The sequence below is a fragment of the Passer domesticus genome, chromosome Z (assembly GCF_036417665.1).
Source record: "Passer domesticus isolate bPasDom1 chromosome Z, bPasDom1.hap1, whole genome shotgun sequence".
NCBI classification, from domain to species: Eukaryota; Metazoa; Chordata; class Aves; order Passeriformes; family Passeridae; genus Passer; species Passer domesticus.
In genome coordinates this window covers 9816760-9844597 of record NC_087512.1, presented here as the reverse complement: position 1 = coordinate 9844597, position 27838 = coordinate 9816760, and the positions used below count along the sequence as shown (strand labels likewise).

The window sequence follows — 27838 nt, the reverse complement described above, 5'->3', positions numbered from 1 at the left end:
TTCTTGGAGCTGGGCCTCAGCTGGCCAGAGCAGGGTGGGCTTGGGGGTTTGTGGGGGCAGCTGGGGAGGACTGGGGATGGGATTGGCAGAACAGGAGGAGGGATGAGCTGGTGAGAACCATGGCAGTGCTGGTGACTTCAGGGGTTTGCTGCCTCTGTCTCTGGGCCTTGGTGTGGGCTATGCCCATGGGGAGCCAGCCTGGCGTGGAAGTGTGCTGGGCAGCCTGGGCAGGAGCCCCAGTCATTGTACAAGGACTGAGAAACCTGCATCTGCCACTTTCCTTCCCCCGAGCTCACCCTCCAGCCCTCTCTCTGCCGTACAGAATGTCGCGTCTGGCCAGGTGGCAGATTAAGGATTAATTTTTTAATTAAGTCCAATTGCACTCCACTGGCTGTAGCAGCCCCCAGAGGATGAGGAGCTCAGCTTTAGCTTTCACATCAGCAAGAGGGTGGCGTGGAGCGCACACTGGGCACAAGCTTGTCCTGCACCAGTGCACCCCAGTTCCATGGAGGTGTCAGGACTTCATCCAGCATCCTTACCCATCCCTCATCCCCTGCCTCACTGCTGTAGGGCTCAAGTGCAAACTTGCTGCTTGCCAAATTTGTGAAGACTCTACAGTAACAGAGCCAGTGGTGGGATGAGCTATCCCTGTGCAAGCAGCTGCACAGCCCCTGGCCTGCCCCACGGCAGACACCATGGGTCTGACACACGTGGGATTGGACCCTTGAGGGGCCTGGAAGAGCTGGGCAAGGGTTTAAGCCAGGAGAGCTGCCCAGGGAAGCCCAGAGGAGCCACACACCAGCTCTGCTAGACTCTGCTTTTCTGGGCGGCTGGTGCAGCTCAGAGCTCCCTCTCCTTTTAATTAAACCTGCAACTGCATTTTTCATCTCAAGGACAGGCCACGCATCTGACCGCGCTGCCCAGGAGGGAGCTCGGCCAAGCAGCCCTGGAGAGAATCCAGGCATTCTCTGCCAGCCCAGATCGTCCCTGGGGGCCTGTGGGCTGCCTTCTGAGAGCTGGGAATCCCCATTGTCACTTCATCTCCCAGTCCCAGGATGGGCAGAAACCCATTCCCCTGCCTAGCTCGGGGCACAGCTCGGTGCATTGCAAGTGCAGAACACAGTACTGCAGGACAGGAAGGTTTTTTGTTCACTGCTCCAGGAACCAAGCATGGAAAAGCAGGTCTCTGCTGTGGGACACCCAGCACAGGGGGTATGTGTTCCTCTCCCACCTCTCCCTATCTGGTAGCATGCTGGGACACACCATGGGGACTCCAGTTCTCCTCAGTCACCTCTGCTTTGTTGCAAGGTCAGGAGCACCAGTGTGTCCATCCCTCTGGGTCTAGTGAGCTTTGCTGTCAGAGTTCCCCATAGCCTCCTGACCCTGTCCCATGAGGATGCACCTGGGATGAAGGCTGGACTCTCCCAGCTTCCCCTCCTGCCCAGAGAGTTGGGGTTTCTGTGACTCCCACCCTCCCAGTGTAAACAGCTTTCCCCATGTTCCATCCCTGCCTCTGCCAGGCACAGCAACCACATAACCATGGCAACAGTATCCCTATAACAGCCAGGTACATCTGACATCCCCATGGCAACCAGCTCCCGGAACAGCCGATGAAGAGCTTTGCTTCCTCAGCGCTGGAGAGGGATGGGAGGGATTCGAGCCATCCCCGCTCAGGTGGTGGCAGGGACCTGGGGACAGACACGGCTGGCTAGAGTTTTTGGCTCGTGCGTGGGGCAGCATAAGTCTCTACAGCCTCTGTCCTGACAGGTAGGATGCAGTGGACACGGGGTGCATAAGAAGGTGGCAGCCCCGGGAGCAGTACCACCCTGATTCCTGCATCCCTGCTCCATCCTGCCTGGGCTGTCAACGCCGTTGGCCAGCGCTCCCTGCTCCAGCACAAGTTTCTTGGAAATGTGCATCCCAAGCACTGGTATTGTGCTTCCTGCCACAACCTGCTCCCACCCCAGCCCCCACTAACGAGGTGGGGACTGCTGCCCTCACTCTGCGCTCCTCGGGGGCTGCCGGACCCTCCCACCACTGCCCGCCCCACGCCTGCTGTCCGAGCCCATCGCCCCGCAGCCTGACGCAGTCTGTCGCTGCAGATGGCAATTGCATGCCATGCAACTTTAATGTGTCAGGCCTGAATTATTGAGCCCTGCAGCAGGCTGCGTGCACGCAGGCAGCACCCGGCATCCCTCCCCCTCTCCCTGCCCGCCTGTGCCTGACCAGCAAGCAGCGGGTGGGGGCTGGCGAGAGGCCCACGGTTTTGGGGTGTCTCTGGGTGCACAAGGCTGCTGTGCCCCTTGCTAACACCCGTGGCTGGCAGGTGTGGGTGCAAGGGTGGCTGGCGGTGTCACCTGGGGGTTGGTGGGTCCCCAGGCAGGTGTGTATGGAGGGATGTGTAACCCTGCTGTCCTCACCTCAGCGTTTTCTCCCTGTATCCTCATGAAACCCCGGGTCAAGAGGCACAGATCCCCTGTAGCTGCCCTGGGAGTCCTCAGCCCTCCTCCTCCTCACGCAGGCAGGCAAAGCCTTTCCACCCCAGTCAATGTAAATCCCGTGGTGGATACAGAGAGAGCTTGCTCCCTGGCCGGACACGGCTGTCACTGTGCTGCTCCGGGGATGATGAAGGGCTCAGAGAATGCCCTGGCTGCTCTCTTATTTTTGCAGTTTGCCTGAAGCACCCTGCAGCCACTCGATGATTTTCTCATCAGAGCAGCAAGGCTTGACTGCCCTCCCCACACAGAGCCATCCATCACCCACGGCTGGCACCACGGTACAGCTCACAGGCACGGGACCTGCCTGCCCTGCTCGGTCCCTGGCTGTCCCTCAGCCCTGCAGGCAGTGCCTGTGCCACGGGCAGCCTGAGGGAGCAGCTCTGTGTGTGCAGAGGGACCCTGTTTCTCCTGGGGGAGCCCATGCACAGCCTGCTTGCTCACCCCTCCTTCTCCCCCCTGCCCTGGCTCCAGGTCTCATCCTCCCTGCTGCCATCCCCAGCCCTCAGGGGCAGGATCAGGGACCCCCCAAAGCTTCAGCCCCAGTCTGCTGTGTGCTGGGGGAGGACCAGGTGGGAGCCAGGCACTCACAAGTGGGAGATACAGCTGTTTGGAGAAAGCCCAGCTCCAGGGCCACGGGACAGCTCTCCAGGGCCCTGCTCCTGGGACACACCCTGCTGTGGGTACCTGTCCCACAGAGCTGACAGAGCTGAGCATGACAAAGTCAGCCCAGAGCAGGGACAAGGGGTTGTCAGGGGGACCCAGGGCACTGAGAGCCAGCCTTGTCCCACCAGCACATCGTGTCACCACACCTGGAGAAGTGAGGAAACACAAGGGCGGCAGGGCATGCCCAGCTTGGCATGAGGGTAGGGGGTGCAGGGGCTGTGGAGATGAGGGACAAAGGCCTGGCTGTACCCACAGGGACCAGAGCAGTGCAGGGGGAATGTGTCAAGGGACAAACAGCAGCTGCCATGGTCACATGGCTGGAAGGGAGCAGCAGACAGGAGAGGGGGACACTGAGACATGGGAAATCAGGAAAATGTGCTGGTGATGCAAAGCATCACGATTTTCAGCTGCTGCTAATTGAGTTTCTTGGAGAGGTTGGTGGGGAAACCTGCGGGGGGGCTGGACTCAGGACTTTATCCCTGGCAATTTAGAAGAGGGTTGTTGAAGACCTGCTCTGTCGAGCGGAAAAACCACTTGAGTCGTGCTTAACTTCATCAAGGGAACTGCATAGAAATCAGGGAGCTTGCTAAGAGAAATTAATAGAGCAGCCAGGGGGGCAGACTGCCTGCAGACAGCATGAGAACTGCTCAGATCCGCATGCTGGAGACTTCCAGTAAATGAACACGTCCTCTAACAAGATTTGCAAGGCCAGCATGGCCAAGGAGCGGAGTGAGTAAATGGGTGGGAAAGGTCATTCCTCAAGGAAGAGAGCTGTGCCAAAATGAAGAGCATATGAAAGGGGGAGAAGGTTACATGAAAAACCGGAGCAAAACAACCCGCAAAGAGCCTTTGAGGAAGATCTTGGCAACAGTTTAAAATTGCAAATAATTTTGCGGTGCTAAATTTGCTAAATTGTTGCCATAGCAATGAGAGTTTTGGGGATGTTCGGGGTGCATCAGAGTGCTGCAGCTCAGATTTACCCTTTTGGATGAATCTTAGGGTAGGATCTGTGAGTCCTGCAAGCTCCTTCTGTTAGGACAAAGAAGCCAAGTGTTTCTATCCCCAAAGCTGACATCTACGGCCCACAGAGGGGTGATGCTGAAGGAGCAGCCTTGGCACATCCTGGCTGGTGAGCAGAGGAAGGGCTGGGATTGCAAGGACAAAGTCTACGAGCACGAAATGCAGCTGCACTTGCTGTCAACTGGTAGGAAATTAAGGCAGTTGCTCTTGTGAGAAATCAGCCTTGCACCAACAGAAATCAAGCTGTTACACCAAATGCAATCCTGGATAAATTTATCTTAAGAAGCAACCCTGCAGAGGAAGATAAAATCATGTTAGCAGAGGCTGAGAACACTGTCCATAGGACGAAAAGTGTTCTACTGTTCCCTTTATGGCTTGCAGATTAAAGTTTTCCCTTAAAAATCATTTTCCCCCACTCAAACACTACCACTAAAATTTCCCTAGAGCCCCAAGTGCTAAGCAATATGTTGTTATGTATGAACAGAGCTCTCAATGGAGCCTGCATTAAAGAAATCATATTGAAGCTTGCTGTTGGACTGCGAGAGGTGCCTACAATGAAAGGAATATTACAGATTATTCTTACTTTACATAAATATGCTTCATCAACTCCACAGCTAAAACACAAGGCTCTGCATTTTGAAGAGGAATGTTTTTGGCTAAAATTAAATGGGCTTGGAACAAGTGCAATCCAGAGGCTCCTGGCTCAGCAGGAAGGGAGGTAAGTCCCTGAGGGCTCCGTGTGCCAAGTCCTCCTGAGAAGCTTTGCCCCAGGGCTTGCCCGCAGTCAGCAAATCTCCTGCCAGCACAACTACAAATCCCAGATGAGCCCATGAGGATTGTTGTTCTAATTAACTAATGAAGTCGTCTCCTCTTGGGAAGATGGATAATCTGAGCTGGAGGCTTCCTCCCTGTTGTGGGGGAGGACCTGGAGCAAAACCCACCTCCTCTCAAGGGACCTCATAAATGTTTGTACAGCCCGAGGTTGTACGTGGGGCAGGGAGGTGCCAAGTGCTCCCAGCACTTCCCTGCACCCTGCCTTCAGCCTGCCTCCAAAAACCCGTCTGACCCCGTCCTCTGTCTGGCAGGTCCAAAGGCAGCTTGGCTGCTCTCATCCCTGAGTTTTCACTTTGGTCTCACAGTTTTCAGGCAAATCACAAGAGAAAAATTAACATTTGAGGAGGGTGAAGTCTGTGCAGAATCTCCCTGAGCCGCAGCCGTGCACAGCACAGGAGGATCCACTTCAAAGGGAGGAGCCACTTCATTAAAAAAGAGAACTAGGGCTTTTGATATCAAGATAAACATCCTGATACACATCAAAGCAGCTTCCTCTCCTTGTCCTTAGACACCCTCTCCTGCTTCACTTAAGTTCTGGATTTTGGAACTATACCTCTGCCTAATCCATGCTGTGCTGCATCCCATCTGCATGGTTGTTTGGTGGGGGAGATTCCGGGTGCTGTTTTGTGGTGTGTGAGACCTTCAGGTCATGTCCATGAGCCTGAACACTCTGTCATTGCCTTCTGTTCCACATATGAAGAACTAAGAGCTGCTGATGAAAGTTATTCTATTTCCATTGAAAAACATCATGTTTTCAAAAGAAAGTGCAATAGAGAAGGGGCCAAAGGCCAGCTGGGTTGCCTGAGAACCCAGTGGCATCCATCCCTCCGGACACCCTCCCCGAGTGGCTGCAGACCCATCTCTGGCAGCAGGTTGGGCACCCAGCAGCCTGGGAGAGAGGACTGAGGTGTGAACACTGCCCACTGGCACAGGGAGAGGCGTGAGCACACAGGGGCAGTGTGTGCACAGGGTGGTGGTGGCAGTCACACCCCCCCATGCTAAACCTCTCCCTCAGTATTTGGAGATTAACAGAAGGATCTCACAAGGCTCAAGATCCTTGTCCTGTTCCTAATGCCAATACCTCGTGCTTTTGCTGCGGCCAGGGGCTTTGTCAGGGTGGCCATTGGAGCTGGGCTGCAGGGTGAGGTGTGGCCAGGAGTTCTGTGTACCCCTCACCAGGTCACCCCAGGCCTTGGGGCACTCTTTGGGACAGGAAAGAGAAGAAGTGGCTGATGCAGTGGGGAAGACACAGGACTGAACATCCAACTATTAGCAGCCAACTACAGACACAGAGTTGTCTGTGTGGGTCACACTGGCCGTACCCCAGGATTGTGACAGACACAGCCCAAAGCTGCTCTCAGGGCAGTCGTGTGGGTCACACTGGCCGTACCCCAGGTTTGTGACAGACACAGCCCAAAGCTGCTCTCAGGGCAGTCGTGTGGGTCACACTGGCTGTACCCGAGGTGTGTGACAGACACAGCCCAAAGCTGCTCTCAGGGCAGTCGTGTGGGTCACACTGGCTGTACCCGAGGTGTGTGACAGACACGGCCCAAAGCTGCTCTCAGGGCAGTCGTGTGGGTCACACTGGCTGTACCCGAGGTGTGTGACAGACACGGCCCAAAGCTGCTCTCAGGGCAGTCGTGTGGGTCACACTGGCTGTACCCGAGGTGTGTGACAGACACGGCCCAAAGCTGCTCTCAGGGCAGTCGTGTGGGTCACACTGGCTGTACCCGAGGTTTGTGACAGACACAGCCCAAAGCTGCTCTCAGGGCAGTCGTGTGGGTCACACTGGCCGTACCCCGGGTTTGTGAGATGGGGCTGGGCTCAAGTGGGCACAGAGCATCACCTCCAGGTAACAGTGTGCTGTCTGGGAGCGAGGTACAGGGGCAAAGAGCTTGCTGCCACTGGCAGGTAACAACTTCATTATTCCAATTCTTCTAGACATTGAACATATGCTCTGGGCATCGTGAGAGCTGTACCACTCTCCTGATCCTCCCATGCAGGAGGGAGAGGATCAGGAGGGTGGCACAGCTTTGACTTGCTCCAGAATGGGTTACAAACAAGGCAAAATCCTCCCCCCAAGCCTCCACTACCCTGGGGATCCATTCTGGCTGCCCTGGCAGGTGGCTGCTTTGTTTCAGCTGCCCTGTTGCAAGCTGCTCTGCATGACAGAGGCAGAAGGAATTGTATGCCCAGGCTGCCCAGAGCAGCATCCTCAAGGTCCTTGGGCCACCAAACAGCAAGACTGAAATCCTGCTGAGACATGCTGGTGGTGCTTTCACTTGTATTTCCAGCCTGGAGAAGATCTTGCATGCCCCAGAAGCAGCCCACCCTTTTCCCTGTGTGTTCTCCTGGCTGTCACTGCAGCCCTGCAGGCGCAGACACGTCGCATGTGCCTGGAGAGGGAGGGTCTCACCAGGCAGGGCTTGTGATGGAGACCCCCGGGGAAGGCGATGGCTGTGTCGATCTCCGACCCTTCCGCACCTGCATCCCCTTGTGCCAGCCCAGCACTCCAAGCTGCAGTTCCCAGGACTCGGGGCTCGCTGGGAAGAGACCGGGGTCCAGCCCTGCCCCAGCACCGCCCTGAGCTCCTGCTGGAGAGGAGCCTGGGGCACGGGATGCTCTCGGGCAGAGGCTGGAGCACAGGGAGCCGTGCCAGTGGCCCAGCCCGCCCTGGCAGGACAGCCGGCGCTTTTCCACAGCAGGAAATGGGGCAGAGCCGGGGGGCGAGGCGGAGGGCCAGCCTGGGCACGGGGCATGAAGAAATCGTGTTTCCTGGGCTTTGGGGTCCACTCCGGCCAGCCACAGACCCTTGCCCACACGATACTTCATAGACCATGGTAAAAAATTTGAGAAGCGCTCTCCTCCACGTGGGAAACGTTGTCCTTTATTCCAACACACATCAGGCGGACAAACCCATGGGAGGAAAGAGAGCGATCCCTGGTAGCAGGGAGCTTTTATACCCCTGGATGGGGACAGAGGGAGAGGTCCACAGCCAATGGGACACCAATAAGGAGTGGCAAGGGGAGGGATAACCCAGGGCAGAGACCACCAGGGGATACAGGGACAGGTGAGGGAAAAAGGGGTAACAAACCATGTGACATAACATAAGCTATACAGGTGTGAAAAACGCCAATCACTTGTTTTTGAAATTTTAAAAGTTTAATAGTAATAAAATGGTTATAAAACCAGTAATACAGTTAGAATAATAAAATTTGAACATTTGAGATTAGGACAATATGAGACAATAAAAACAAAGAGATGCGGACATCTGAGTACCTTTTTCTGGGCAACACAAGCCCGAAAAAGGACCCCCGTTAACAGAGGATTAACCCTTAAAAAAATCGCCTGTTGCATATTCATACATCTCATACATGATGCATAAATTCCATTCAAACACAGGATTCTGTCTGGTCACTGTCAACGTCTTCCTCTTAATCCTCATGCCGTCTTCCTGTCTGAGCGAGGTGGGAAGAAGTTAGTTTTCTGCTGATAAGGGAGCAATAAATTCCCTTTCTCTGAAAGATTTAGGTGTCCTGTGTCCCCTGTCTGGTGCGAGTCCTTTCTTAAACAAATGTCTTGCATAGCATAGCTCCTATTTTAACATTATGTTATAACCTAAAACTATATTTAATACACTACTTAAGAAAATTAATATAGCATGACTTTCTAGCATAATACAATATTCATTTTAATACTTGCGAAAAGCCAACAATAAAACACACATTTTTCACACAGGGCAATACAAAACTATTCTCTGCAAATTCCCAGGCACCCAGAGCAAGAGAAGAACGAAACTGGCGTGCCAAAACACCCCAAAAATCGGGCGGGCCATGGAACCCCGCCCCCGGCCCGCCACCGCCTCTGCCATTGGGTGCCGTACGCTGCCAGGCCCGCCCACCCTCTCCTTTCTGAGTTCTTATTGGTCGCTGAGCTGTCACTCCAGCCAGGCCACGCCCCGCACGGGCGGGAGACCGCGATCCCCGCGCTCGCCCCGGCGTGCGGGCCCTCGGCACCGGTGTGCGGCCCCGGCACCCTCCAGTGCCACTCACTGCACATCACTGCACCCTCCTGCGCCTCTCACTGCACCCTGCGCCTCTCACTGCACCCCTGCAGCATTCACTGCACCCCTGCACCTCTCACTGCACCCCTGCGCCTCTCACTGCACCCCTGCACCTCTCACTGCATCCTCCTGCGCCTCTCACTGCACCCCTGCAGCATTCACTGCACCCCTGCACCTCTCACTGCATCCTCCTGCGCCTCTCACTGCACCCTCCTGCGCCTCTCACTGCACCCCTGCAGCATTCACTGCACCCCTGCACCTCTCACTGCAGCCCTGCGCCTCTCACTGCACCCTTCGCCTCTCACTGCAGCCCCCTGCACCGTTCACTGCACCCCTGTGCCTCTCACTGCAGCCCTGCGCCTCTCACTGCACCCCTGCATCTCTCACTGCAGCCCTGCACCTCTCACTGCATCCTCCTGCGCCTCTCACTGCACCCCTGCGCCTGTCACTGCACCCCTGTGCCTCTCACTGCAACCCTGCACCTCTCACTGCAGCCCTGCGCCTCTCACTGCACCCCTGCACCTCTCACTGCACCCCTGTGCCTCTCACTGCAGCCCTGTGCCTCTCACTGCAGCCCTGCGCCTCTCACTGCAGCCCTGCACTTCTCACTGCAGCCCTGCACCTCTCAATACAGCCCCTGCGCCTCTCACTGCCTCCCCCTGCACCCCACACTTCCCCCCCACTGCCCCTTCAGTGCACCCCTCACTGCAGCCTCACTCGCCCCTCACTGCACCCCCTGCACCCCTCTGTGCACCCCGTTGCTCACCACTCCGTTGAAACCCCGGTTCCTGGTACCCCACATGGCTATGTCCCACTTGGATCTCCTGAGCGGAGAGGGGACAGCCCACCCCACTGCCCCAGCACCCCAGGGCTGAGGGATGGGTGCTGGGTGCCCCAGGGCTGGAAGGAGCAGCTGCAGACTGAAGTGGGGAGCATGGCAGAATGGCAGGGAGCAGGCCAGGGTGCTGGGGAGTGTGGTGGGATGGAGGGGACCGCAGCAGGCTGACTGGGAGCACCACAGGGACATCAGTGGAACGATGGGGAACGCAGCAAGGTCAGTGTGGAGCACGGACAACCACAGGCCAGCAACTGCAACTTCACCAGTGCAAGCTGCAGGGCTCAGGAAGGGAGATCCCACCTTCCTCTTCTCTTTGCCCGCCCTGACGGGCTCCAGGAAGGGAAATCCGGGGCAGAGATGTTTGCAGGCCCCACCACTGTGAGGCTTTGGGCCAGAGCTGCTGGCCAGCAGCCAGGTGGTTTCTGCTCCTGCTTGGGAGCACAGAGGATGTTTTGTATGCAGTGGTGGGAGCACCATGCCCACGAGGGCTGGCCGTGCTCCCAGCAGCCCCCACAGACCCCAGTGCCCTGCCCACTGCATCACGAGGCCTCTGTGCCTCTGTGGCATGCCTTTCTCTCCAACCCAGGGTGCACAGCTGGTATGGGACGAGGGACAGTGCTGAGGGGGCCATTTCAGCACTACCTGCCCAGGTTTCACCCCTGCCAGATGATGTCTGGGCTGTGATGTTGTTGCTCACTGCTGCTGTGGCACCTGCTGTCCCCCTGCCACTTTGCTGCTGGGCCCTGTGACTGTGCCCCTGCTCTCTCTCCACAGCTTGGCCACACGTGGGGTGCTCCAGCCAGTGGTGTGTGCACCTGGACGATGTGGGGTGCCCTGGCAAGCTCCTGGAGGATGTGGGGCAGGCAATGGGCCAGGGTGTGCAGTGGAAAGGGCAGGAGTTGAGGGACATCTAGTTGGAGAGCTACAGGGACACGTACTGCAACCTCACCCTGAAGGTCTTGCATGGCATCCAGGCAGTGACGAGCGGATCCATCATCCATACATGCTCAGGGTGGGATGACAACTGCTTCAACATGGACTGCTTGCCCACTTCTCTGGCTGGGCTTGATCATCTGGCACAGAGTAGCCTCCACACGGCCTCCCTCCTCTTCTGGGAGAAGTGGCAGCTACCTGCCAGCCCTCCAGCACGTGGCATCTGGCATGGCGTGACCATTTGCTCGGTATCTACACGACGTACACTTCCTCTCCCTGGATGTGGCCAAGAGATTCTGGAGGCACAGAGCACATTGCTCCATCCCCACAGAGGATGTGCACAAGCTGGTGAAGGTGGTGGGGTCCAGGTGAGAGTCAGAGGTCCCTTCTCTAGGCACATGCCATGGTATGTCTGCAGCTACTGCTACCTGATATCCATGCACTGAGCAGGAGGATCCCTCCTGGAGCAGGAGGGCCTCACCAGAGTGTGTGGCAAGCCCACAGTACTGTCTGTGAAAGCCCCAGATTGTCCCCTGGAAGAAACCTGCCAAGGACCTGGACACTAAGGGACTGTGGCTGCTGCACGTGCTGCTTCCCCAGCACAGCATCACCCACCCCAGCCTCTTCCCTCGGAGAAGGATGCATCCTGGGCTTCCTGGCCTCCACTCCTGGCAGTGGCCCTGCTCTGCTCGACACACAGCAGCACATGTCCCAGGAAGGCGTGATGCCCACCCCAGGCGCTGCTGTAAAGGGCAGAAGAAGTACATCTGCCCCGTGCTGTGTGGGTTGGGAGTTTCTCTGAGTCTGTAAATAGCTGAGTTCCCCTCGTGCTCATCTCGAAAGTGAGAAGGGGAACATTCCCCAGAGAGGGGGAAAGAATTGGTCAGTTGCCATCGCTGGTAGAAAAGCTATTTTTAATTTTATTAAAATGTCTCTCTAGTATAAACTTTCAAAATATCTGGAACCTCTGATATAAAGATTTGTGCCATGGCTCTGTAGCAAAGCTGTTGCTCCTGGAGCCAGTGATGGTGGCACTCAGTGGGGGATGCACCTGGCATCAGCGGACATCTGAGGCTCCTCTTTGTGATCTGGGGCAGTGTGGGGAGCACCAGGGGAGCAGGGCACACCAGAGCCACCCTCAAAAAGGGGCACGTGGGGGACATAGTGGCCAATGGGGCCAGGGTGGGTCTGTGGCCGGAGCAGGAGTTGGTGCAGGGTCTCGCCCACCTGCACGAGGCTGTGGGACAGGAGGTGGAGGTGGGACACAGTGTCACTGGCCAGGCTCTCCAGTAGAGCCTGCTGCTGCCGGGATGTCTGCAGGATCTGCACCAGCAGCTGCTGGACATTCTGGAGCAAGCCCGCCACGCCAGACCCTGTGGTGAGAGAGGGGTCAGTGGCACCTCACCACGGCTCTGAGAGCTCCCTGTGAGGCTGCTGTGAAGCTGCAGGGAGCACCCACCATGCAGGCTTGTGTCTGATGCATCTTCACCTGCTGCTGGCTGCTCACTCGTGGCTGCTGTCCCGGGGGAGCCTGTGGCTGCAGCAGCCAGCGGCACCACTTGGTTTCCTCTTCCCATCCCCAGGGATGTCTCACCAGGAAAACCTGTCACGAAAGCTTGGCATGGAGCAAACAACAAGTGGTGGAGACAGCCAAGCCCCAAATTTAGCCTGACTACGACACAGAGCCCTGGGAAGGCACTGCCTCACTGCCTCCCAGAGCCTGTGCCCTTCTCACTGGCAGGACAGGATGGAGCTGTGCCCTGGAGCATGAGGACTTGCTCAAAGCTGAAAACACTTACTGGCCTTTCCCTCAGCTCCTTCCTGCTTCAGGTCAGTGTGACAGCCTGGAAGGAGAGCAGACACAGCCTGTGAGCTGCAGCCACCTCTTGCCCCAGGACACACAAGCATGGTAGGTGGGGTATGGTACTCACCCAGGAGGGAGAGGGGAGAGAAGCAGCAACCGGTGTCTGCAACAAGAACCATATCAGACCCTGCTTGTGGGGCTGAGGGGGTTTACTGGGCTGAGCAGGGCAAGGAAAGCCTTACGTGGCATGGCAGGGGGTGTGGGTGGCACTCCAGCAATGTGTTCCCCACCAGCTGCTGGGAGAAAGCAGAGAGGAGAGATACGCCTTCTGAAGGGACCTGCTGGTGGATCACCACCAGCCTGGGGTCTGCCCGGCTTGCCCCGGCCAGCCCCTCAGCCTGACATGCCCTAGCCACAGCTCCAGAGCGCCCTGCAGGGCCCCAAAGCACTTCAGAGCTAGGTACAAAAGCAGGAGTCACTCACCCACCACTGCAATGCAGCCACCTCTGGGCTGGAAGGCAGCAGCGGCGGAGCAGCGCGCAGCAACGCTAACAACAGACTAGGGCTGGAAGAGAAGGAGAATCCCACATCCACTTGAAACTGCGGGGGGAATTTGGGGAGACAGAAGGTAGTTACCCAGTGTGGGAAGATGGCCTGGGCGCCCACGCAAACCAGACTCAGGGATGTATCCTGCATCACCTCAGTGCCAAATCCCCAGGAGTGAGAACAGTGAGGGGTCTGCAGGTTACACATGTGGGTGGGCTGAAGGGCAGGGGAGCTGCAGGCAGCTCTGTCCTCACACACAGCCCAAACTCATCTGAAGCTTTATGGTGTTACTGGGCCAATGAGGAGCCGGGAGCTGCTGAAGGAATGGAGTCACATGCCCTGCAATGCCACCAGCCACGAGATCCCTGCGCTGTATCAGGGCCACTGCCCCTTCCAGACCTCTTGCCTCATGATCTGCCACAGGGCAGCCAGCAGCCTGGCCATGCCCTCAGGCTGGGACCCCCTCCTGCCTATCCCAGCCATCCCCACATGCTCTGGGGCTGGTTTGGAGCCAAAGCCTGTGGAGACAGATGTCCAAACACACCCATCATTGACCATCCCCGCTGAGGGGCATGTGATGGATGCCCTGATCCTCTTAGCCTCGCGTTCCCATCACGCTGGCACGGGCCTGGGCTGGAGCCATGGCCAGGCAGCTCGGTGCAGCAGGGCAGCTCAGTACTTACGGCTCTCTGGCTCGTCCTTCGCACGCTGCAGCTTCGGTGACAGCAGCGTGCTAGGGGTGTCCCCGCCAACGCCGTGCTCTGCAGAAGGAGGTGAAGGGGTGCAGAAAGGAGCTTCAGTAACAGAGGGAACAGGGGTGCCCACCACCTCGCAGCCAGGACAAGCCCCACTCCAGCTGCCTGAGCCCACGGGTACCTGGTGGCTCTGGTGAGGATGGAGAGCGTGTGGCAAGGGCTGACCTGCGCCTTCTGGAGGGCAGCTTCACCACGTCTAGGGGAAGAGAAAGACCATCAACAGGCCCTGCGTGTCCAGGCAGCAGCGGCGCTCCACCGGCACCGCACGTCCAGCCACCCTGCTGAGCCCACAAGCCCGCCCGGCACCCACCTGGCATCCTCCGCTCGCCAAAGACGGGTCTGCCGGCCGCCTTCCAGATGCTCTTCATGGCTCGGTAGTGCGGCGGCAGCCGGGGCGAGTGGTGTCCTGCCCGGCGGCGCGTCTCCCGCTCCGAGTGGAAAGCCTGCTTGAGCGCCTTCCACTTGGAGCGGCACTGGGCCACGCTGCGCCCGTAGCCGGCCGCCGCCAGGCGCCGGGAGATCTCCCGCCAGAGCGCCTCGTTGGGTCGCGACGTGGAGGCCATGAGCAGCGCGGCCTCCCCCGAGCCCCCCACCAGCGACAGCAGGCTGCTGACCTCCGCCGGCGTCCAGGCTCGCCCGCGGGGCATGCTGCCGGCCCCAGGCGGGGCTGCCCGGGATGGCTCGGGCCCGGCCCGGCGGCGGGGCTCGGCCGTGCGCTCCCGAGGGCGCACCGGGAGGATGCCCCGCCGGGAGGCGCTCCGGGAGCCGCGCCGGGAACCGCCGGGAGCCGCGCCGCTGGCTGCCCCGGGAGCAGCACCGGGAGCCGCACCGGGAGCAGCGGGAGCCGCACCGGGAGCCGCACCGGGAGCCGCACCGGGAGCAGCACCGGGGGCCGCTCCGACCGCCCTTGCGCCGCAGCGGGCGCCGCGCCGGGAGCTGCCGGGAGGCGCCCGGAGCCGCATGGAGCATGTGCAGCCCCGGGAGGAGCCGCTGGGAAACGTAGTCCTGGGCGAGATGTCCTCCCTTGGCGAGAGGCGCCGGCTCGGTGCCTGCCCGCCGGCTGCCGGGCGCTCTGCCGCTGCCCCGCACGAGGGGTGAGCATCACGGCAGCCCTGCAGGCTGAGGCAGGGGAAGGAGCACCCCAGCCCTCCCATTTTCCGGGGCTGAGGTGCAGCTGCGGCCCCGTGCAGAAAAAGGGGCTTTAAGCACGCACGCCGTGGCCTTGCTCCTTGGAGAGAGGGGCAAGGGAATGTGTCCTGTGCCCCGAGGATACCCAGCCTTCCCAGCAGTCCCCAGAGCAGGTCACACCGAGGGAGACACGCATGTTGAACCTGGAGAAGAGGAGGTTCTGGGGAGACCTTAAGCGGCTTTACAGTACCAGAAGGGCTAAAAGGAGATGGAGGGGGACATGTTGCAAGGGTGTGTAGTGATAGGAGAAGGAGGAATGGCTTCAGATTCTCAGAGGGCAGGTTTGTCTTAGATATTCATCGCAGAATCACAGAATTTCCTGAGTTGGAAGGGATCCACTGGGATCATCAAACTCCAACTCTTTGCACAGAACACCCCTAACAATTCCTCTGTGTGCCTGAGGACATTGTCCAAATACTTCCTGATCTCTCAGACTTGGTGCTGTGATCACTTCCCTGGGGAGCCTGTTCCAGAGTCCAACCACCATCTGGATGAGAAACCTTTCCCTAATAATAAAAAACAAAAATAAAAATAAAAATAAAAATAAAAATAAAAATAAAAATAAAAATAAAAATAAAAATAAAAATAAAAATAAAAATAAAATAACAACAGCATCAACAACAACAACAACAAAACAACCTAATATAAACATTTCTGTAATATAATAATAATAATAATAATAATAATAATAATAACAACAACAACAACAACAACAACAACAATAACAATAACAATAATAACCTAAACCCATCCTGGCACCTGTCACCAGAGAGAACAGATCAATGCCTGCCCCCCTGCTTCCTCTTGTAGACTGTGATGAGGTCTCCCCGAAGTCTCCTTTTCTCCAGGCTTGAACAAACAAAGTGACCTCAGCTGCTTCCCATATGACTTTCCCTGCTTTAGGAAGAAATTATTGTGAAAGTTGTGAGGCACCGGCACAAGTTATCCAGGGAAGCTGTTGATTGTCCATCCCTGGAAGTGTTAAAGTCAGGCTGGATGGGGCTCTGAACACCCTGGTCTAGTGGAGGGTGTCCCTGTCCGTGGCAGGGGGCTTGGGATGAGATGACCTTTCAGGTCCTTCACAACTCCATGGCGTGGCTGCCTAGCCCAGCCCTGGCTGCATGTTGGCCATTCCCACTGCCTGCAGCCCTCCCAGCCAGGAGCGTGCTCTTCCTCCTGCTGGGATGCCGGGATGCTGGCCTCGACAGGGCTGCCCCTCGCCCCGAGTGCCTGGCAGCCCCACCAGCCCCCCGGGTTTTGTGCCAGGTGGTGCCTCTGGGGACCCCACCAGGAAGTGACACTTTCCATTTTGCATCACAGCCGTCTGAGAAGCTGGGCTGGGAAGGGGCTGTCGCTGCCCCTGTGGGCTGAGAGCAGGAGACCAAGGAAGGCATGGAAGAGGGTGTCATGTATGCCGACCTGCGCTTTCCCCCCACTCCAGGTAATGGCTCCCCAACTCCCTCTGTGTGTTCCCTGCCCTCCTGCAGCTCCCTGCCTTCCCCAGAAGTGTCCTCCCAGCTCTGCTCCCTCCACTCCCTCTTTTTGGGTGTCCTCTCTCAAACAGCTCCTCTCCAGCTCTGTTGCAGACTGCCTGGTCTTGGGGTGGGGGGCAGGAGGGGCTCAAAGGCAGGGAATGTCCACTGCACCCCCATGCCACAGCACAGACACTTCCCCCCTCCTCTCCCCACCAAGCATTTAATGCAGGGAGACAATTTCTAGGACAATCAAGCTGCTGCAAACAGGCTCTCCTCCACTTTTCCAGGCTCCCCCACTGCCTCCTAACTTTCCACCTGGGATTCACAGACATTTCCTGGCTCAGGGTTCCCCACTGCTCCCTCCAAACTCTCCCTCCTCCCCACCACCCTGGTGTTTGTTAACTCCTTTTCTCAGCTCCTCAGCAGCGAGTGCGCCTGCCCTGGTGCTGGGCAGCCCTCAGCCTGGGTCTCCTCTCCCTGGTGCTCCTGCTGGCACAAATCATCCTTGTCAGCCTGAGTTTCCACTGTAAGTACCAGCCAGATCTCTGCAGAGGGGGTCCTGGGGCCAGGGCTGGCACCAGAGCACTTGTGTACTGACAGACTGAGCTGTAGCTTCCCCACGGAGCTGGGCGCTTCTGCCTGGGCAATGCTGAGGGCACATGGGTTCTGGGGCAAGCAGGAAAATTGGTGAGGCAGACACCACCTACGTGGCTGGGAAAGGAAGCTGGGGCGACAGCGTGGGCTTGGGGAAAGCCACTCCATCAGGTGGCAGTGAAAGAAGAGTGTGAGGGAGGGCACTGGTGCTGACACTGAAAGTCAGCAGCACCTTCCCCGAAAGCCTGTTGCATGGAGGGCTCCCAGGCAGTGCAGAATCTGCAAGGACCTTGGCAGGCTTGGCATGCCTAAAGCAGGGCACACCTCACCCACAGCCGTGAGGCTGTCCTGTGGGAGAGGACGCTGGGTGCTGCTGGGAGCAGGAGCCCGGGGTTGCTAGGACACACCTGTGCTCTTCTGCTGTAGATCTGGTGCAACAACAAACAAGCTGCACAGATGGTCTCTGGAAAACAGAGGAGAGCCCCAGCTATGGGAAACAGACACAGGAAGGTAAGAGAGCCTGGTGGGCTCCTGGGTAAGGTTTGGAGAGGGCTTACTGCTGCTTTCAAGGATGTTTCCCCGAGCTCTATCCCTACATATCCCTTCATCTTTACTGCCCGTCCCCCAGCTTTTGGTGTGGAGAGCTGCCCCAGCACTGCTGAACAGGCTGAGCTGCTGAGACCCCTTCAGAAGAGATGACCCCAGGCAGCTCAGTGTTACCTGGGCACGCCACCAGCACCAGGGTCATGGATGCCACCAGCATCCCTGTGCCAGATGACATCAGCTTCTGGTGCAGCTGAAACCTTACCTGAGTCCCCAGCACTTTGTCAACTGTGTTTGTATCAGCTCCCCAAACCTGCAGCTCCCTGTCCTGCTCAATGCCAGCACGTTCCTGTAACTAGCCCCTATTCCCAGGGCTCTGGGACTGGAAAGTTGGAGCTGGGCTCACAAAGGAGGGCAAATGCAGAGTGGTCTCTGTGGGGCAGTCGTACGAACAGATGGGTTGGTCAGTGCCCTGGCTGCCCACTGTCACTCTCCTGGTCCTTTGGACTTGGGGCTGGTGGCAGCCCTGGCCAGCTGCCCCATCCCACTGCCGTGTCTCTGGTGTGCAGGGCAATGCCAGTTTTGCCCGGTCGGCTGGCTCTGGGATGCGGGGCACTGCTACTACTTCTCCTCTGCCAAAAAGAACTGGGAGCAGAGCAGGGAGGACTGCTGCTCCAGGGGGGCACAGCTGGTCACCATCCAAGCCAACACCACCCTGGTGAGTGCATCCCACCAACTCCCTGTGAGCACTGGGCTGTCCTGGTGGCCACCCCGTGCCTAAAGCCCAGCAAAGCCTCCAGGCAGGGAGGGAGCTGGCAGGGCTGTGCCCGTACAGCACAGCCCCCATCACTAACCGTGTGGCTGGGCTGGGTGTCCCCCCAGGGGCTCATGTGGGTCCTCTCCTGTGCTAGGCTTTCCTGGTGCGCACAGCTAACATGGATGCCTTTCACGTGGGGCTGAAGCAGGACAGCTTCAGGGCGGAGTGGAAGTGGCTGGATGGCTCCACACTGGAATGGTGAGGCTACCAGCTTGTTCCCAGCTAGGTGTGCTGAAGGTCCATCAAGAGGGCTCGGGGTGGTGATGGGGACAGGCATGCAGGGATGTGGTCCATATTTTGGCCACCTCTTTTCTTCCCGGGACTGCATTGGGGCATTTTAGGGAAGGGGCATTTTTAGCAGGGGACTGACCCTGGTGCTCACACTCTGCCTGGGTGAGGGACTCAGGGGATTCTTCAGATTCTGCAGGGTCCCAGTCTGGTCAGTGCTGAGCCCTGCTCGGATTGACCTGGGGGTGCTTTGAGGCTGATGGGGTGGGGGCATCGGGGCATGTGGCCTAATTGGGAGGAGGCTGGCAGGAGGCTGTGCTCCATGGGGAGGGTGAACTTTGCCCCCACAGCATCCCTGTGCATTGTCTGGTCCCTGGCTGCGGAGCTGCTGATGGGACAGTCTCAGTTCTTCCTGCCCATCCCATCTCAGCCCACTCTCTCCCTTGCAGGACCTTCCCAGTCCAGCGCTACACCAGGTCCTTCCAGGCCTGTGGCAGGGTGTCAGGCTTGGGACTTTTGGGTGGTGCCTGCACAGAATCCCTCAGATGGGTCTGCAAGCAGAGTGCAGCCACCGTGCAGTGGCTCCAGTCCTCGCCTCCTGCCTTCCTCTGGGGAAACACCACCTACAGCTGTGTGAGGCCCTGATGGCCATGGTGACCCCCAGCCTGTGCCACCACCCTGTTCCCTGCCTGGCCCCAGTGCATGGGCACTCCCAGGCTCTGCTGCCTCCTGGCCCAGTCCTCTTTACCCTCCAGAACTCTGCACTTTGCCAATAAATTCTGACAATGACTGCAGCTGGCTTTGGGGTGTGGGGGTGGTAGGATGGAGGTGCACCCTCCAGCTCTCAGACTCAGTGGCATCACTCACAAGTGGGAAATTGCATCCTGTGGCCAGGAGCCAGCATTGAGCCAGCAGGAATCCAGGCATCCCCAAGGTCCAACTGCAGTGCTCAGCAGCAGCTCCTGCCACAGGTCCCATGGAAGCTCTGGGGTTTCTGGTCGTGGTGGTTGCTGGGGCTTTTGCTGCTTGGGTGGTGCTGCTGGGAGGTTTGCCTTTGCCTCTGCAGTCCCACGGAGGATTTGGGCTGGGCAGCAGCTGGTTTGCTGGTGCCTGCCCAGTCTGAAGAGGTTCCAGCAAACATCCTCGCTTTGTTTTGAGGCTGGGTTCTGTGTGAGAGCCTAAAAGGCCTGCTAGGGCTTGATTTGGAGTTGTTTGGTCCCAGAGGCTGTTCTGGTTTTGGTATAGACCACTGGGCTGTTCCAGCAGCCCGCAGCTCTGGCACAGTCCTTGCTGGGACTCCCTCCCAGCACATGCAAAAGACCAAGCCCCCCAGCCAGTGCAGCCTGCCAGCCTGAGCAGGACTGGGAGGCAGGAGGTGATGCATGGAGAAGGGTAGCCCTGCTGTGGCCTGTACCCAGGGGCTTGGGCTCTTCACAACCTGGGGACCTGAACACAGAAGATGCTGAGCAGGAGGGAGCTCATCCACACCCCACCCCCTAAAATGAGAACATGTGCAGGAAAAAAACCCACTTTTTGCAAATAAAGCAACTACTTCTGCTTTTGTGCATATGAAGATGTGTCCCCACATTCTGCCACCCGACCACAATGGAGAAGGACAGGGCTGGGCTCCTTCCTGGACTGCTGCTGCTGAGCCACCTGCATGGCCCAGAGTGGGGCCTACGCTGCCCTGCAGTTTGCTGAGGCCCCTGCTGCTGCCCCCATGCCCTGCAGACCCCAGTGAGGATGGCATTCCCTACAAGGACCTGCTGCTGGGGCTGGTGCTGACAGTGGCCAGCCTGGGTTCACTGCCACAGGGTGAGCACTGGGTGGTGGCAGTGGGACCATGCCCATGGGCACTCATCTTGTCACAGGTTTCCCATGGAAGACTCTCAGATGTCTCATTCCAAAAAGCCATTTATTCACTGCACAGTAACACAGAAACAGCTCGAGGTGGTTCCTCTGAGGAGGGATTCCCATCAAAGGAACACCCGGGCTTTTATCCCCTCAATGTTTGCTTGTGCTCAAGCCTTGCTCCTCCTGCTGACTTCTCCTGCCCCCTCTCTGTGTCCATCCACCTTGCTTTTGTCCTCCCTCTCCTCCATTATACAAAAGGTCAGCAGTTCCCAGCTCCTGCTGTGTCTCTCAGAGTCCATGTATCTGTCTGGCACCACTCATCCTCCTGCCCTTTGCTGTCCCAAAGGGTGGCAGTTCACAGCTCTTGCCTCGGGCTCCCACCCCGAGCTCAATCTGCTTTTCCATCTGCATCTCCAGCTGTGCCCTGCAAGCCCAGCTGCCTGGAGCAGAGGTGTTCCTCCTCTGTAGCAGCCTTGCAGCCCACCTCTGCTGCCTTCACGGGGGTGGTTTGGGGAAGGTAGGTAAGGTGGTGTCACTGCTGCCCCTTTGAGCACTCTGCTAGTTTTCCTTTGCCTCTGCCACTATTTGCTCATGGCTCCTGTCTTGCCCTTTCTTATCCCTACATCACCTGTCCGCAGCTGAGCTTTGTTGTCCCACCTTGGTACCAGGAAGAAGATGTAGCACACCTCCTGGGCATGCCAGGACCATCCAGAGCGGGTGGGGAATCCAGGCAGGATTGGCCAAGGGCAGGCAATGCCTGTCTGACCTGCCTGCTGCTGTGGCAACAATGGGCTGTGCATCGGGGAAGAGCAATGGGGGACAGTATAATGCACCTTTCAGGTCTGGGACTTGATTTTCCATGGTCTCCTCACTGGCAAAGTGGGGATATATGAGGTCAGGAGAGGAGGAGGAGAGCGTGGGTGGAAAATCTGAATGGTGTGAGGGCTGCAGTGGGTGTCAGTAATGCCCTTGTTCTCCTGGCAGTTGCTGAAGGGTTGATCCTGGGGTTTGTGCTCCTCGGAGCTTTCATCAGTGCACTGGATGATGGGTGGGGGGTGGCCTCAGGCAGCGGGGGGGGCAATACCAAACCAGTAAAGTGTATACTGGGTACAGAGAGGCCTGGAGAAATGGTTTGGTGGGAGCCTGCTGATGCTGGAGTGGGTAAAAGTGCAAATCCTGCAGCTGGGAAGAAAGGAGAAGCCACATATCAAGACAGGCAAGAAAGCAGCCATGCTGAACCAGCCCAGGGAAAGCATGGACCAGAGGCTGGATGGGGTCTGCAGCGTGTCCTCGCAGTGGCAACTGCGACGCTGTGGGCAGTGGGGGCTGGAGCTCAGGGCTTTAGGGGCAGGGAGGACATCTGGACTCTCCAGGACAAGCCAGACACAGCAAGTCTTTGTTTCGCATGATAGCTGACACTGTAGGGGACCTGCAAGCCTGTCCCAGCCTTGCCATGCCATTGGGCTGGCTCCACCAGCCTCCCTCTGTGGAAGCTCTCCTGGGAGCTGCCCTCTCGGTCTGAAGCCATTTCCCCTTGTGCTTTTGCAACAAGCCCTTGTGTAAACTCTCCCTCCAAATCTCCTGTAGCGATTTTTGGTACTAGGAGGCCACAGTGAGTTTGCCCTGAAGTCTGCTTTTCCCCAGGCTGAACAATCCCAACTCTCTTCACAGCATATGTGCTCCATCCCTCTGATCATTCTCCGTACCCTCCTCTGGGCTCAGTGCAGCAGGTCCCTGTCCCTCCTGTGCTGGAGCCCAGCTCTGGATGCAGTGCTCCAGGTGGGTGTCAGCAGAGCAGAGCAGAGGGGCAGAATCCCCTCCCTGCCCTGCTGCCCACGGGGCTCTGGATGCAGCCCAGGACACGTTTGGCTCTCTGGGCTGGCAGTGCCATGGCCGGGGCATGTGCAGCCTCTCAGCCACAGCTCCCCCAAGCCCTTCTGGGCAGGGCTGCTCTGGGGCTGTTCATGCCCAGCCTGGGCTGGCACCAGGGCTTGTCCCAGCCCAGGTGCAGCAGCAGCACTTGGCCTTGTTAAAACCTCATGATGTTCCTTTCCATGGGTCCATTCCTTGAGCTTGTCTGGGTCCCTCTGGATGGCATCCTGTCCTTCAGGTGTGTCAAACCACCACAGCTTGGTGTCACCTGCAAACTTGCTGAGGGTGCACTCGATCCCACTCTTCACATTGTTGACACAGTAACACTGGTCCCAAGGTGAATCCCTGAGGGCCAGCATTATCACCAGTGTCCAGTGAGGACACAGAGCCATTGACCACAATCTTCTGGATGTAGATGTCCAACCTTACTCACTGAACAGTTCACCCATTGAATCCCTTTAGCTCAGATTTAGAGGAGGGCTGTGTTGAAGGCTTTTCAGAAGTCCAGACAGATGACATATGTAGCCCTTCCCTTGTTCACAGATGCAATCACTCTGTTCTAGAAGGCCACTGGCTTGGTTGGACAGGAGCTGTGGTGAAGCCATGCTGTCTCAGGTCCAGCTTAGCAAACTGGCTGCCAACACGTCCCTTCTCTGCAGAAACACTGAGACAGGGAGGGTCACACTGGGTCCTGGACTGCTGCCTCTCATCACCCTCCTTTGGCAGATAAGGTTCCACCACATTCTTAGGGATCTTTCCCCCTTGGTGGGAGGGGTGTCCCCTTTTCCCCATGTTCCCAAGCCTCCCTAGTTCTCCTTCCTCTGTCTCACTGTCTTATCAGTGCACCTCCAGTTTTTCAGGAGCACCCTCATTTGCAGTTCCACTGTGCTCCCTTTTCTTTCCATGGTCTCAGGACTCCCACATTCACCTCCCACGGTCTTAGGGCTCTTCATAGCCCTTGTTTTCCTCCCATGGTTTCAGAGTTTCCTCATTCATCCACCATGTTCTCAAAGCTCCTCAGCACTCTCCCACTTCCTATATGGTCTCCGGGCTTCCCAGTATTTCCTCATGCTGATGGCCCCACTGTCAGCAGCCTTTCCAGGCAGGACCCAGCCCAAAGTCCTGGGCAGGTGATGAAGGCAGAAGAAAGGGCAGGACAAGAGCTGTCAATGCTGAGAGAAGGAACAGGCTGTAAATCCACAGGTCTCCCCAAAATGGATAGGTTGAGGACATCAGTGTGTCATCCCTCAGGTCCAAAATTATCTGCAAATGACAAATCCTGCACCCCTGGCAACCTTGGGGTAGCAAAGAAGGTAAGAGCTGGGCTCTGCACTGGAGCTGCATTGGCCAGGGCACACAGGGACATGCAGTGGCACAGTACAAAGCAGTATAATATATATGTGTGGGAGAGGGGAATAAGGTCTCTTTTCCATAATCCTTGCTTTAAAATAGAGACACTATTCCCCAGCAGTTTTGCAAGGCAATTGAGGCAAAGCGTGCACCAGGGACAGGGTCTCAGGGTGCACACCCAGGTCCTGTTCCTGAGTCCAGGGATGGAGTGGGGGTGGCAGCACTCAGTCCTTGTCCAGAAAAGGAGGTTGAGTCGCAGGTGCTATGCTCAGCTTTGGGGATTTCTCACAGATCCATGGGTTGGGACTGTCACACCGCTTATTCCACATTTCCCCGTCAATTAGTGACCAGCAGTCTGGAATATGGCGTTTCCTAGGAAAGAGGGCACATCTCAGGTCAGCACTGACAACCTGCTCACTATGGACACCACTTCCCATAGATCCCGGTGCTGCTGGGGAGGCAAGGCACCTGGCACAGGGATCAGCCTGAGGAAGTGTCACATTCCTCCTCCTGCTCTTATTCTCTGCCACTTGGACATTTGGCACTGCACCCCACAGCTTGGCTCTACCCTCACCCTCCTCCCTTGGGGCACTGCTCATGGGAGTCCATCACCATTTTATTGAGGGGTGTCACAGGGTGAAACAGCACCTTTCTAGTATGGCAAAAGGGCAGGTGCTTGTGCCAAGGAGTCCTGCACTTACGAGGGGTGTTTGCTGTCCTTCCACATAGATCTCCTTGCCACATAAAAAGGTCTTCCTCCAATCCAGTAGTGTGCCTTAGACGCCTGCACAAAATTCTAGGGAGGAGAGAAGCTGTCAACCACCTGCTTCATGAGCAGCACTTGCCAGGTGCCCAGGAGCCCCAGGGCTGGCTGTGCTTCTCCTGTCAGACTGCCAGGATGGGAACCTGGGGCTCATGGTGCCACGCTGGCACCTCCACACATACTGGCACAGCTGGCCCCGTGGGGCTCTGCCCAGCACCACCCTCCTGGGGTACCACGGCCCCCTGCTCTGTACCGGCACTGTCAGTGGTGTCCACTCGTCTTGGACCAGCAGTCGAGCATGTCTCCCTTCACAGTCTTTCTGGCTCTGCTCCCAGGTCTTGTTTGTCACCGAGATGTAGAGGCACTTGCTCTTGAAGAGTACCCAGCCCCAGGGGCAGCATTCTGAGGGCAGGGGCACAACTCAGGTGCTCATCCTTCTGCGGATGCTCGGGGAGCTCAGCCTGGCTGAGTTCAGCCCCCGCATCTCACGGCAGCAGCATCAGCAGCGCCCCAAGCCCGTCACGCTCTACCTGTGTTCACGCAGGCACGCAGGCTGCTCGCAGTCCTCTCGCTGGTGTTGAGCCTCCCCTGCACCACCTGCATCTCCTCCTGCAACACAGCCAGCTCCTGCTGGGTATGCCCCAGCTCAGCATTCCTGCTTTTCAGCTCCAGCTGGCTGATGTTGCCCTGGCGCCACGCTCGCTGCAGCTCCTCCCTGGCCCAGGCCAGCTCCAGCTGTGCCTGCTCCAGGCTCTGCTCCCGCGCCCTCAGCTCCTGCGACAGGCGGCCCTGCTCGGCCAGGTGCTCTCGGGAGGAGTCCTGCAGGCTGCGGGAGACCTGCCAGTCTGGGGACAGGCAGGGTGAGCTGGACGTGAGCACGGGGCATGCCTCTTGCAAGGGTATCTGGCTGTGGGTGGAGATTGTCCTGGGGGTGCCAGTGGGAAGGGAATGGAAGCTCCACTGGTTGCAAGTGGAGGGGAGACATTGGAAGGCAGCGAGAGACGGTGGGAAGACAAGGAGAGTCAATGAGAAGGCTGTGGAAGGCAGCGGGAGGAAATGGGAAGGCAGTGGAAGGGAGTGGGAGGCAGGGGGAGGTAATGGGAAGCAGTGGGAGGGTTTGGGGTGAGTGGGAGGCAATGGAAGACAGTGGGAAGAAAATGGGAAGGAAAAGGGAAGCAGTGGGAAGCAGTGGGCAGGCAGCAGGAGGTGGTGGCAATAAAATGGGGAGGCAATGTGGGGCAGTGGGAGGAAGTGGAAGGAAGTGGGAGGAAAGGTAAGACACTGGGAATTCAGTGGGAGGGAATGGGAGGTAGTGATGGGAAGGCAGTCAGAAGGATTAGGAGGCAATGGGAAGGAGTCAAAGGCGGTGGGAGGAAAAGAGAGGCAATGGTTGGCAGTGGGAGGCAGCTCGTGGAGGCCATGCAAGAGCCCTGGACCCCAGCCCCAGGCTCGCCTCCTCCCTGACAGCCCCTGCAGCCTCGCCCAGCCCAATGCCCACTCCTGGTGCCGCCCTCCCTGCCCCCCCCCCCCCGCGCCAGCCACGACTCACGGCAAGCCCCCAGGGCCACCACGGCCACCAGCAGCAGCAGCAGCAGGAGCAGGCTGGCTACCAGCAGCGCGGTGGGGATGCGCCATCGCCGGGTCCAGCGCCCTGCAAGAGAGGAGCACCCGCAGGCATCACGCCGAGGGCATCAACCCTGGGTATCACCCCTGGGTATCACCCTACAGGCATCAACCCTGGGCATCACCCCTGGCCATCACCCCAAGAGCATCAACCCTGGGTGTCACCCCTGGGCATCACCCCACCGGCATCACCCCGCGGGTATCACCCTGCGGGCATCACTCCTGGGCATCATCCCTGGGCATCACCCCTGGGCATCACCTCGAGGGTATCACCCCAGGGCATCACCCCGCGATCATCAGCCCATGGGCATCACCTCATGGGTATCACCCCTGGGCATCACCCCGTGCTCCCCTGCCAGCGCCCGGCCCCGCAGCGTCCCCGCGGCTGCTGCCCGCTCCCACCTGGGCTGGGCGCGGCTGCCGCCGGCCCCAGCGGCACGTTCTCGTACGGGCTGTCATCGTCGTCGGGCACGGTGGATGGGGGCCGCGCCGCGAACTTCAGGTCGGCGTAGACCACGCTCTGGGCCATGCCCCGGGCGGCCCCGATGGCCCTGCGGGCTCTGCTCCGCTAAAAAGGGAAAATGCAGCTGGTTTCTGCAGAAGCAGAAGTGTGGTGAGGTGCGACAGAGGGGGAAGTACGGCCGCGGCAGTGGCGTCCTGCCATTGGCCAGGCACCCCCATTTCGCCCCCCTCCACCCCCCGAAACTGCTCAGTGTCCCCTGGGATGGCACTGGAGGTGCAGCTTGGTGCTGGAGCATGGGGCAGAGCTGTAGGGCTCAGCCCACAGAGAGTTCATCAGATTTCCTAGGGCAGGGGAGAGCAGGTCTGGCTTCCAGCTGGGAACAGGTAGCTCTGCTGCCTGACTCCATCCAGGATAGACGTTCCCTCTCCTTGGTGCTCTGCTCCAGGATCTGAGCATCACTGCCTTAATGCCTAAAAGAGACTTCCACATTGCAGCATGAGCTTTCACTTCTCCTCTCATCATGGCCACATCTCTTCACTCTGCCACCAAATACACTATGGAAAACCACATCCCAGACCCCAAAGGGTCATGATAAATTGCCTCGTTGCTCTCCCGTCATCCCCAGGCCAGTGCTTCCAAGCAGTACAGGTGCACTGAGCAGTCACACAGTAAATCCCACTGGCCTTTCCCCTGCGTGTCCTCCCTGGGTCTGGGCCCCTGCCTGCCCAGGCAGTCATGCTCCATTTTCTTCCAGGAGGTTGAGTAGAGGCTGCCCAACTTTTAACTTTCTAAACTTCCTTCCTGTCCCCTTTGAAGCTGGCTTTGATTTTTGCCTTTCTCCATGGAGGAAGAACTTCCCTTGCTCTTGCACAGATGATGGACAGTGCCTGTGTAACACTGTGCTCCACCAGCACCACTGTGCACCTCCAGTGCTGTCCCAGGGACTGGATCTGTTCAGATGTGCCCATCTGACCATCTGGAAGACAGTGGGAGGCAATAGCAAGGCAGTGGAATGGAGCAGGAGGCAGTGGGAGGCAATGGGAAGCAGGGGGAAGGTTTGGAGCATTCCTTCTGAAACCTGTCCTTCTCTGGATGCAGTAGAGACCTCTGAGAC

The 27838-nt window shown here is 58.0% G+C and overlaps 3 protein-coding genes and 1 long non-coding RNA gene across 6 annotated transcripts; 2 read left to right on the top strand and 2 right to left on the bottom strand.

The window, feature by feature from the left end:
* The first annotated feature begins 1404 nt into the window (after positions 1–1404).
* LOC135289754 (uncharacterized) lies at positions 1405–5895 on the top strand. Its single transcript, XR_010352471.1, has 4 exons — positions 1405–1767; positions 4161–4365; positions 4796–4899; positions 5321–5895. It is a non-coding gene; the product is annotated as an uncharacterized LOC135289754 (long non-coding RNA).
* A 5851-nt stretch (positions 5896–11746) lies between these two features.
* LOC135290591 (uncharacterized) lies at positions 11747–14865 on the bottom strand. Of its 3 annotated transcripts, none has more exons than XM_064404502.1 (8): positions 14265–14865; positions 14076–14150; positions 13883–13960; positions 12896–12949; positions 12781–12816; positions 12649–12693; positions 12309–12452; positions 11747–12222 (listed from the first exon to the last, which is right to left on the bottom strand). In XM_064404502.1, the coding sequence occupies exons 1-8, from the start codon at positions 14599–14601 to the stop codon at positions 11885–11887; spliced, it is 1107 nt and encodes a 368-aa protein (XP_064260572.1). In that variant the 5' UTR covers positions 14602–14865; the 3' UTR covers positions 11747–11884. The 3 variants fall into 3 exon arrangements, with proteins under 3 accessions (XP_064260572.1, XP_064260574.1, XP_064260573.1); XM_064404504.1 differs by having other exon boundaries at positions 12339–12452; XM_064404503.1 differs by having other exon boundaries at positions 12896–12946.
* Positions 14866–16534: 1669 nt separating this feature from the next.
* LOC135289430 (killer cell lectin-like receptor subfamily G member 1) lies at positions 16535–19457 on the top strand. The gene is made up of 6 exons (XM_064403001.1): positions 16535–16583; positions 17033–17143; positions 17638–17721; positions 18324–18472; positions 18666–18769; positions 19249–19457. Exons 1-6 carry the CDS (start codon positions 16535–16537, stop codon positions 19442–19444), a joined length of 693 nt encoding a protein of 230 aa, XP_064259071.1. The 3' UTR covers positions 19445–19457.
* Positions 19458–22687: 3230 nt separating this feature from the next.
* Positions 22688–27089, bottom strand: LOC135289876 (B-cell differentiation antigen CD72-like). Its single transcript, XM_064403754.1, has 6 exons — positions 26664–27089; positions 26188–26289; positions 25169–25483; positions 24892–25040; positions 24577–24671; positions 22688–24247 (listed from the first exon to the last, which is right to left on the bottom strand). The coding sequence occupies exons 1-6, from the start codon at positions 26788–26790 to the stop codon at positions 24100–24102; spliced, it is 936 nt and encodes a 311-aa protein (XP_064259824.1). The 5' UTR covers positions 26791–27089; the 3' UTR covers positions 22688–24099.
* Between the last annotated feature and the right edge of the window lie 749 nt (positions 27090–27838).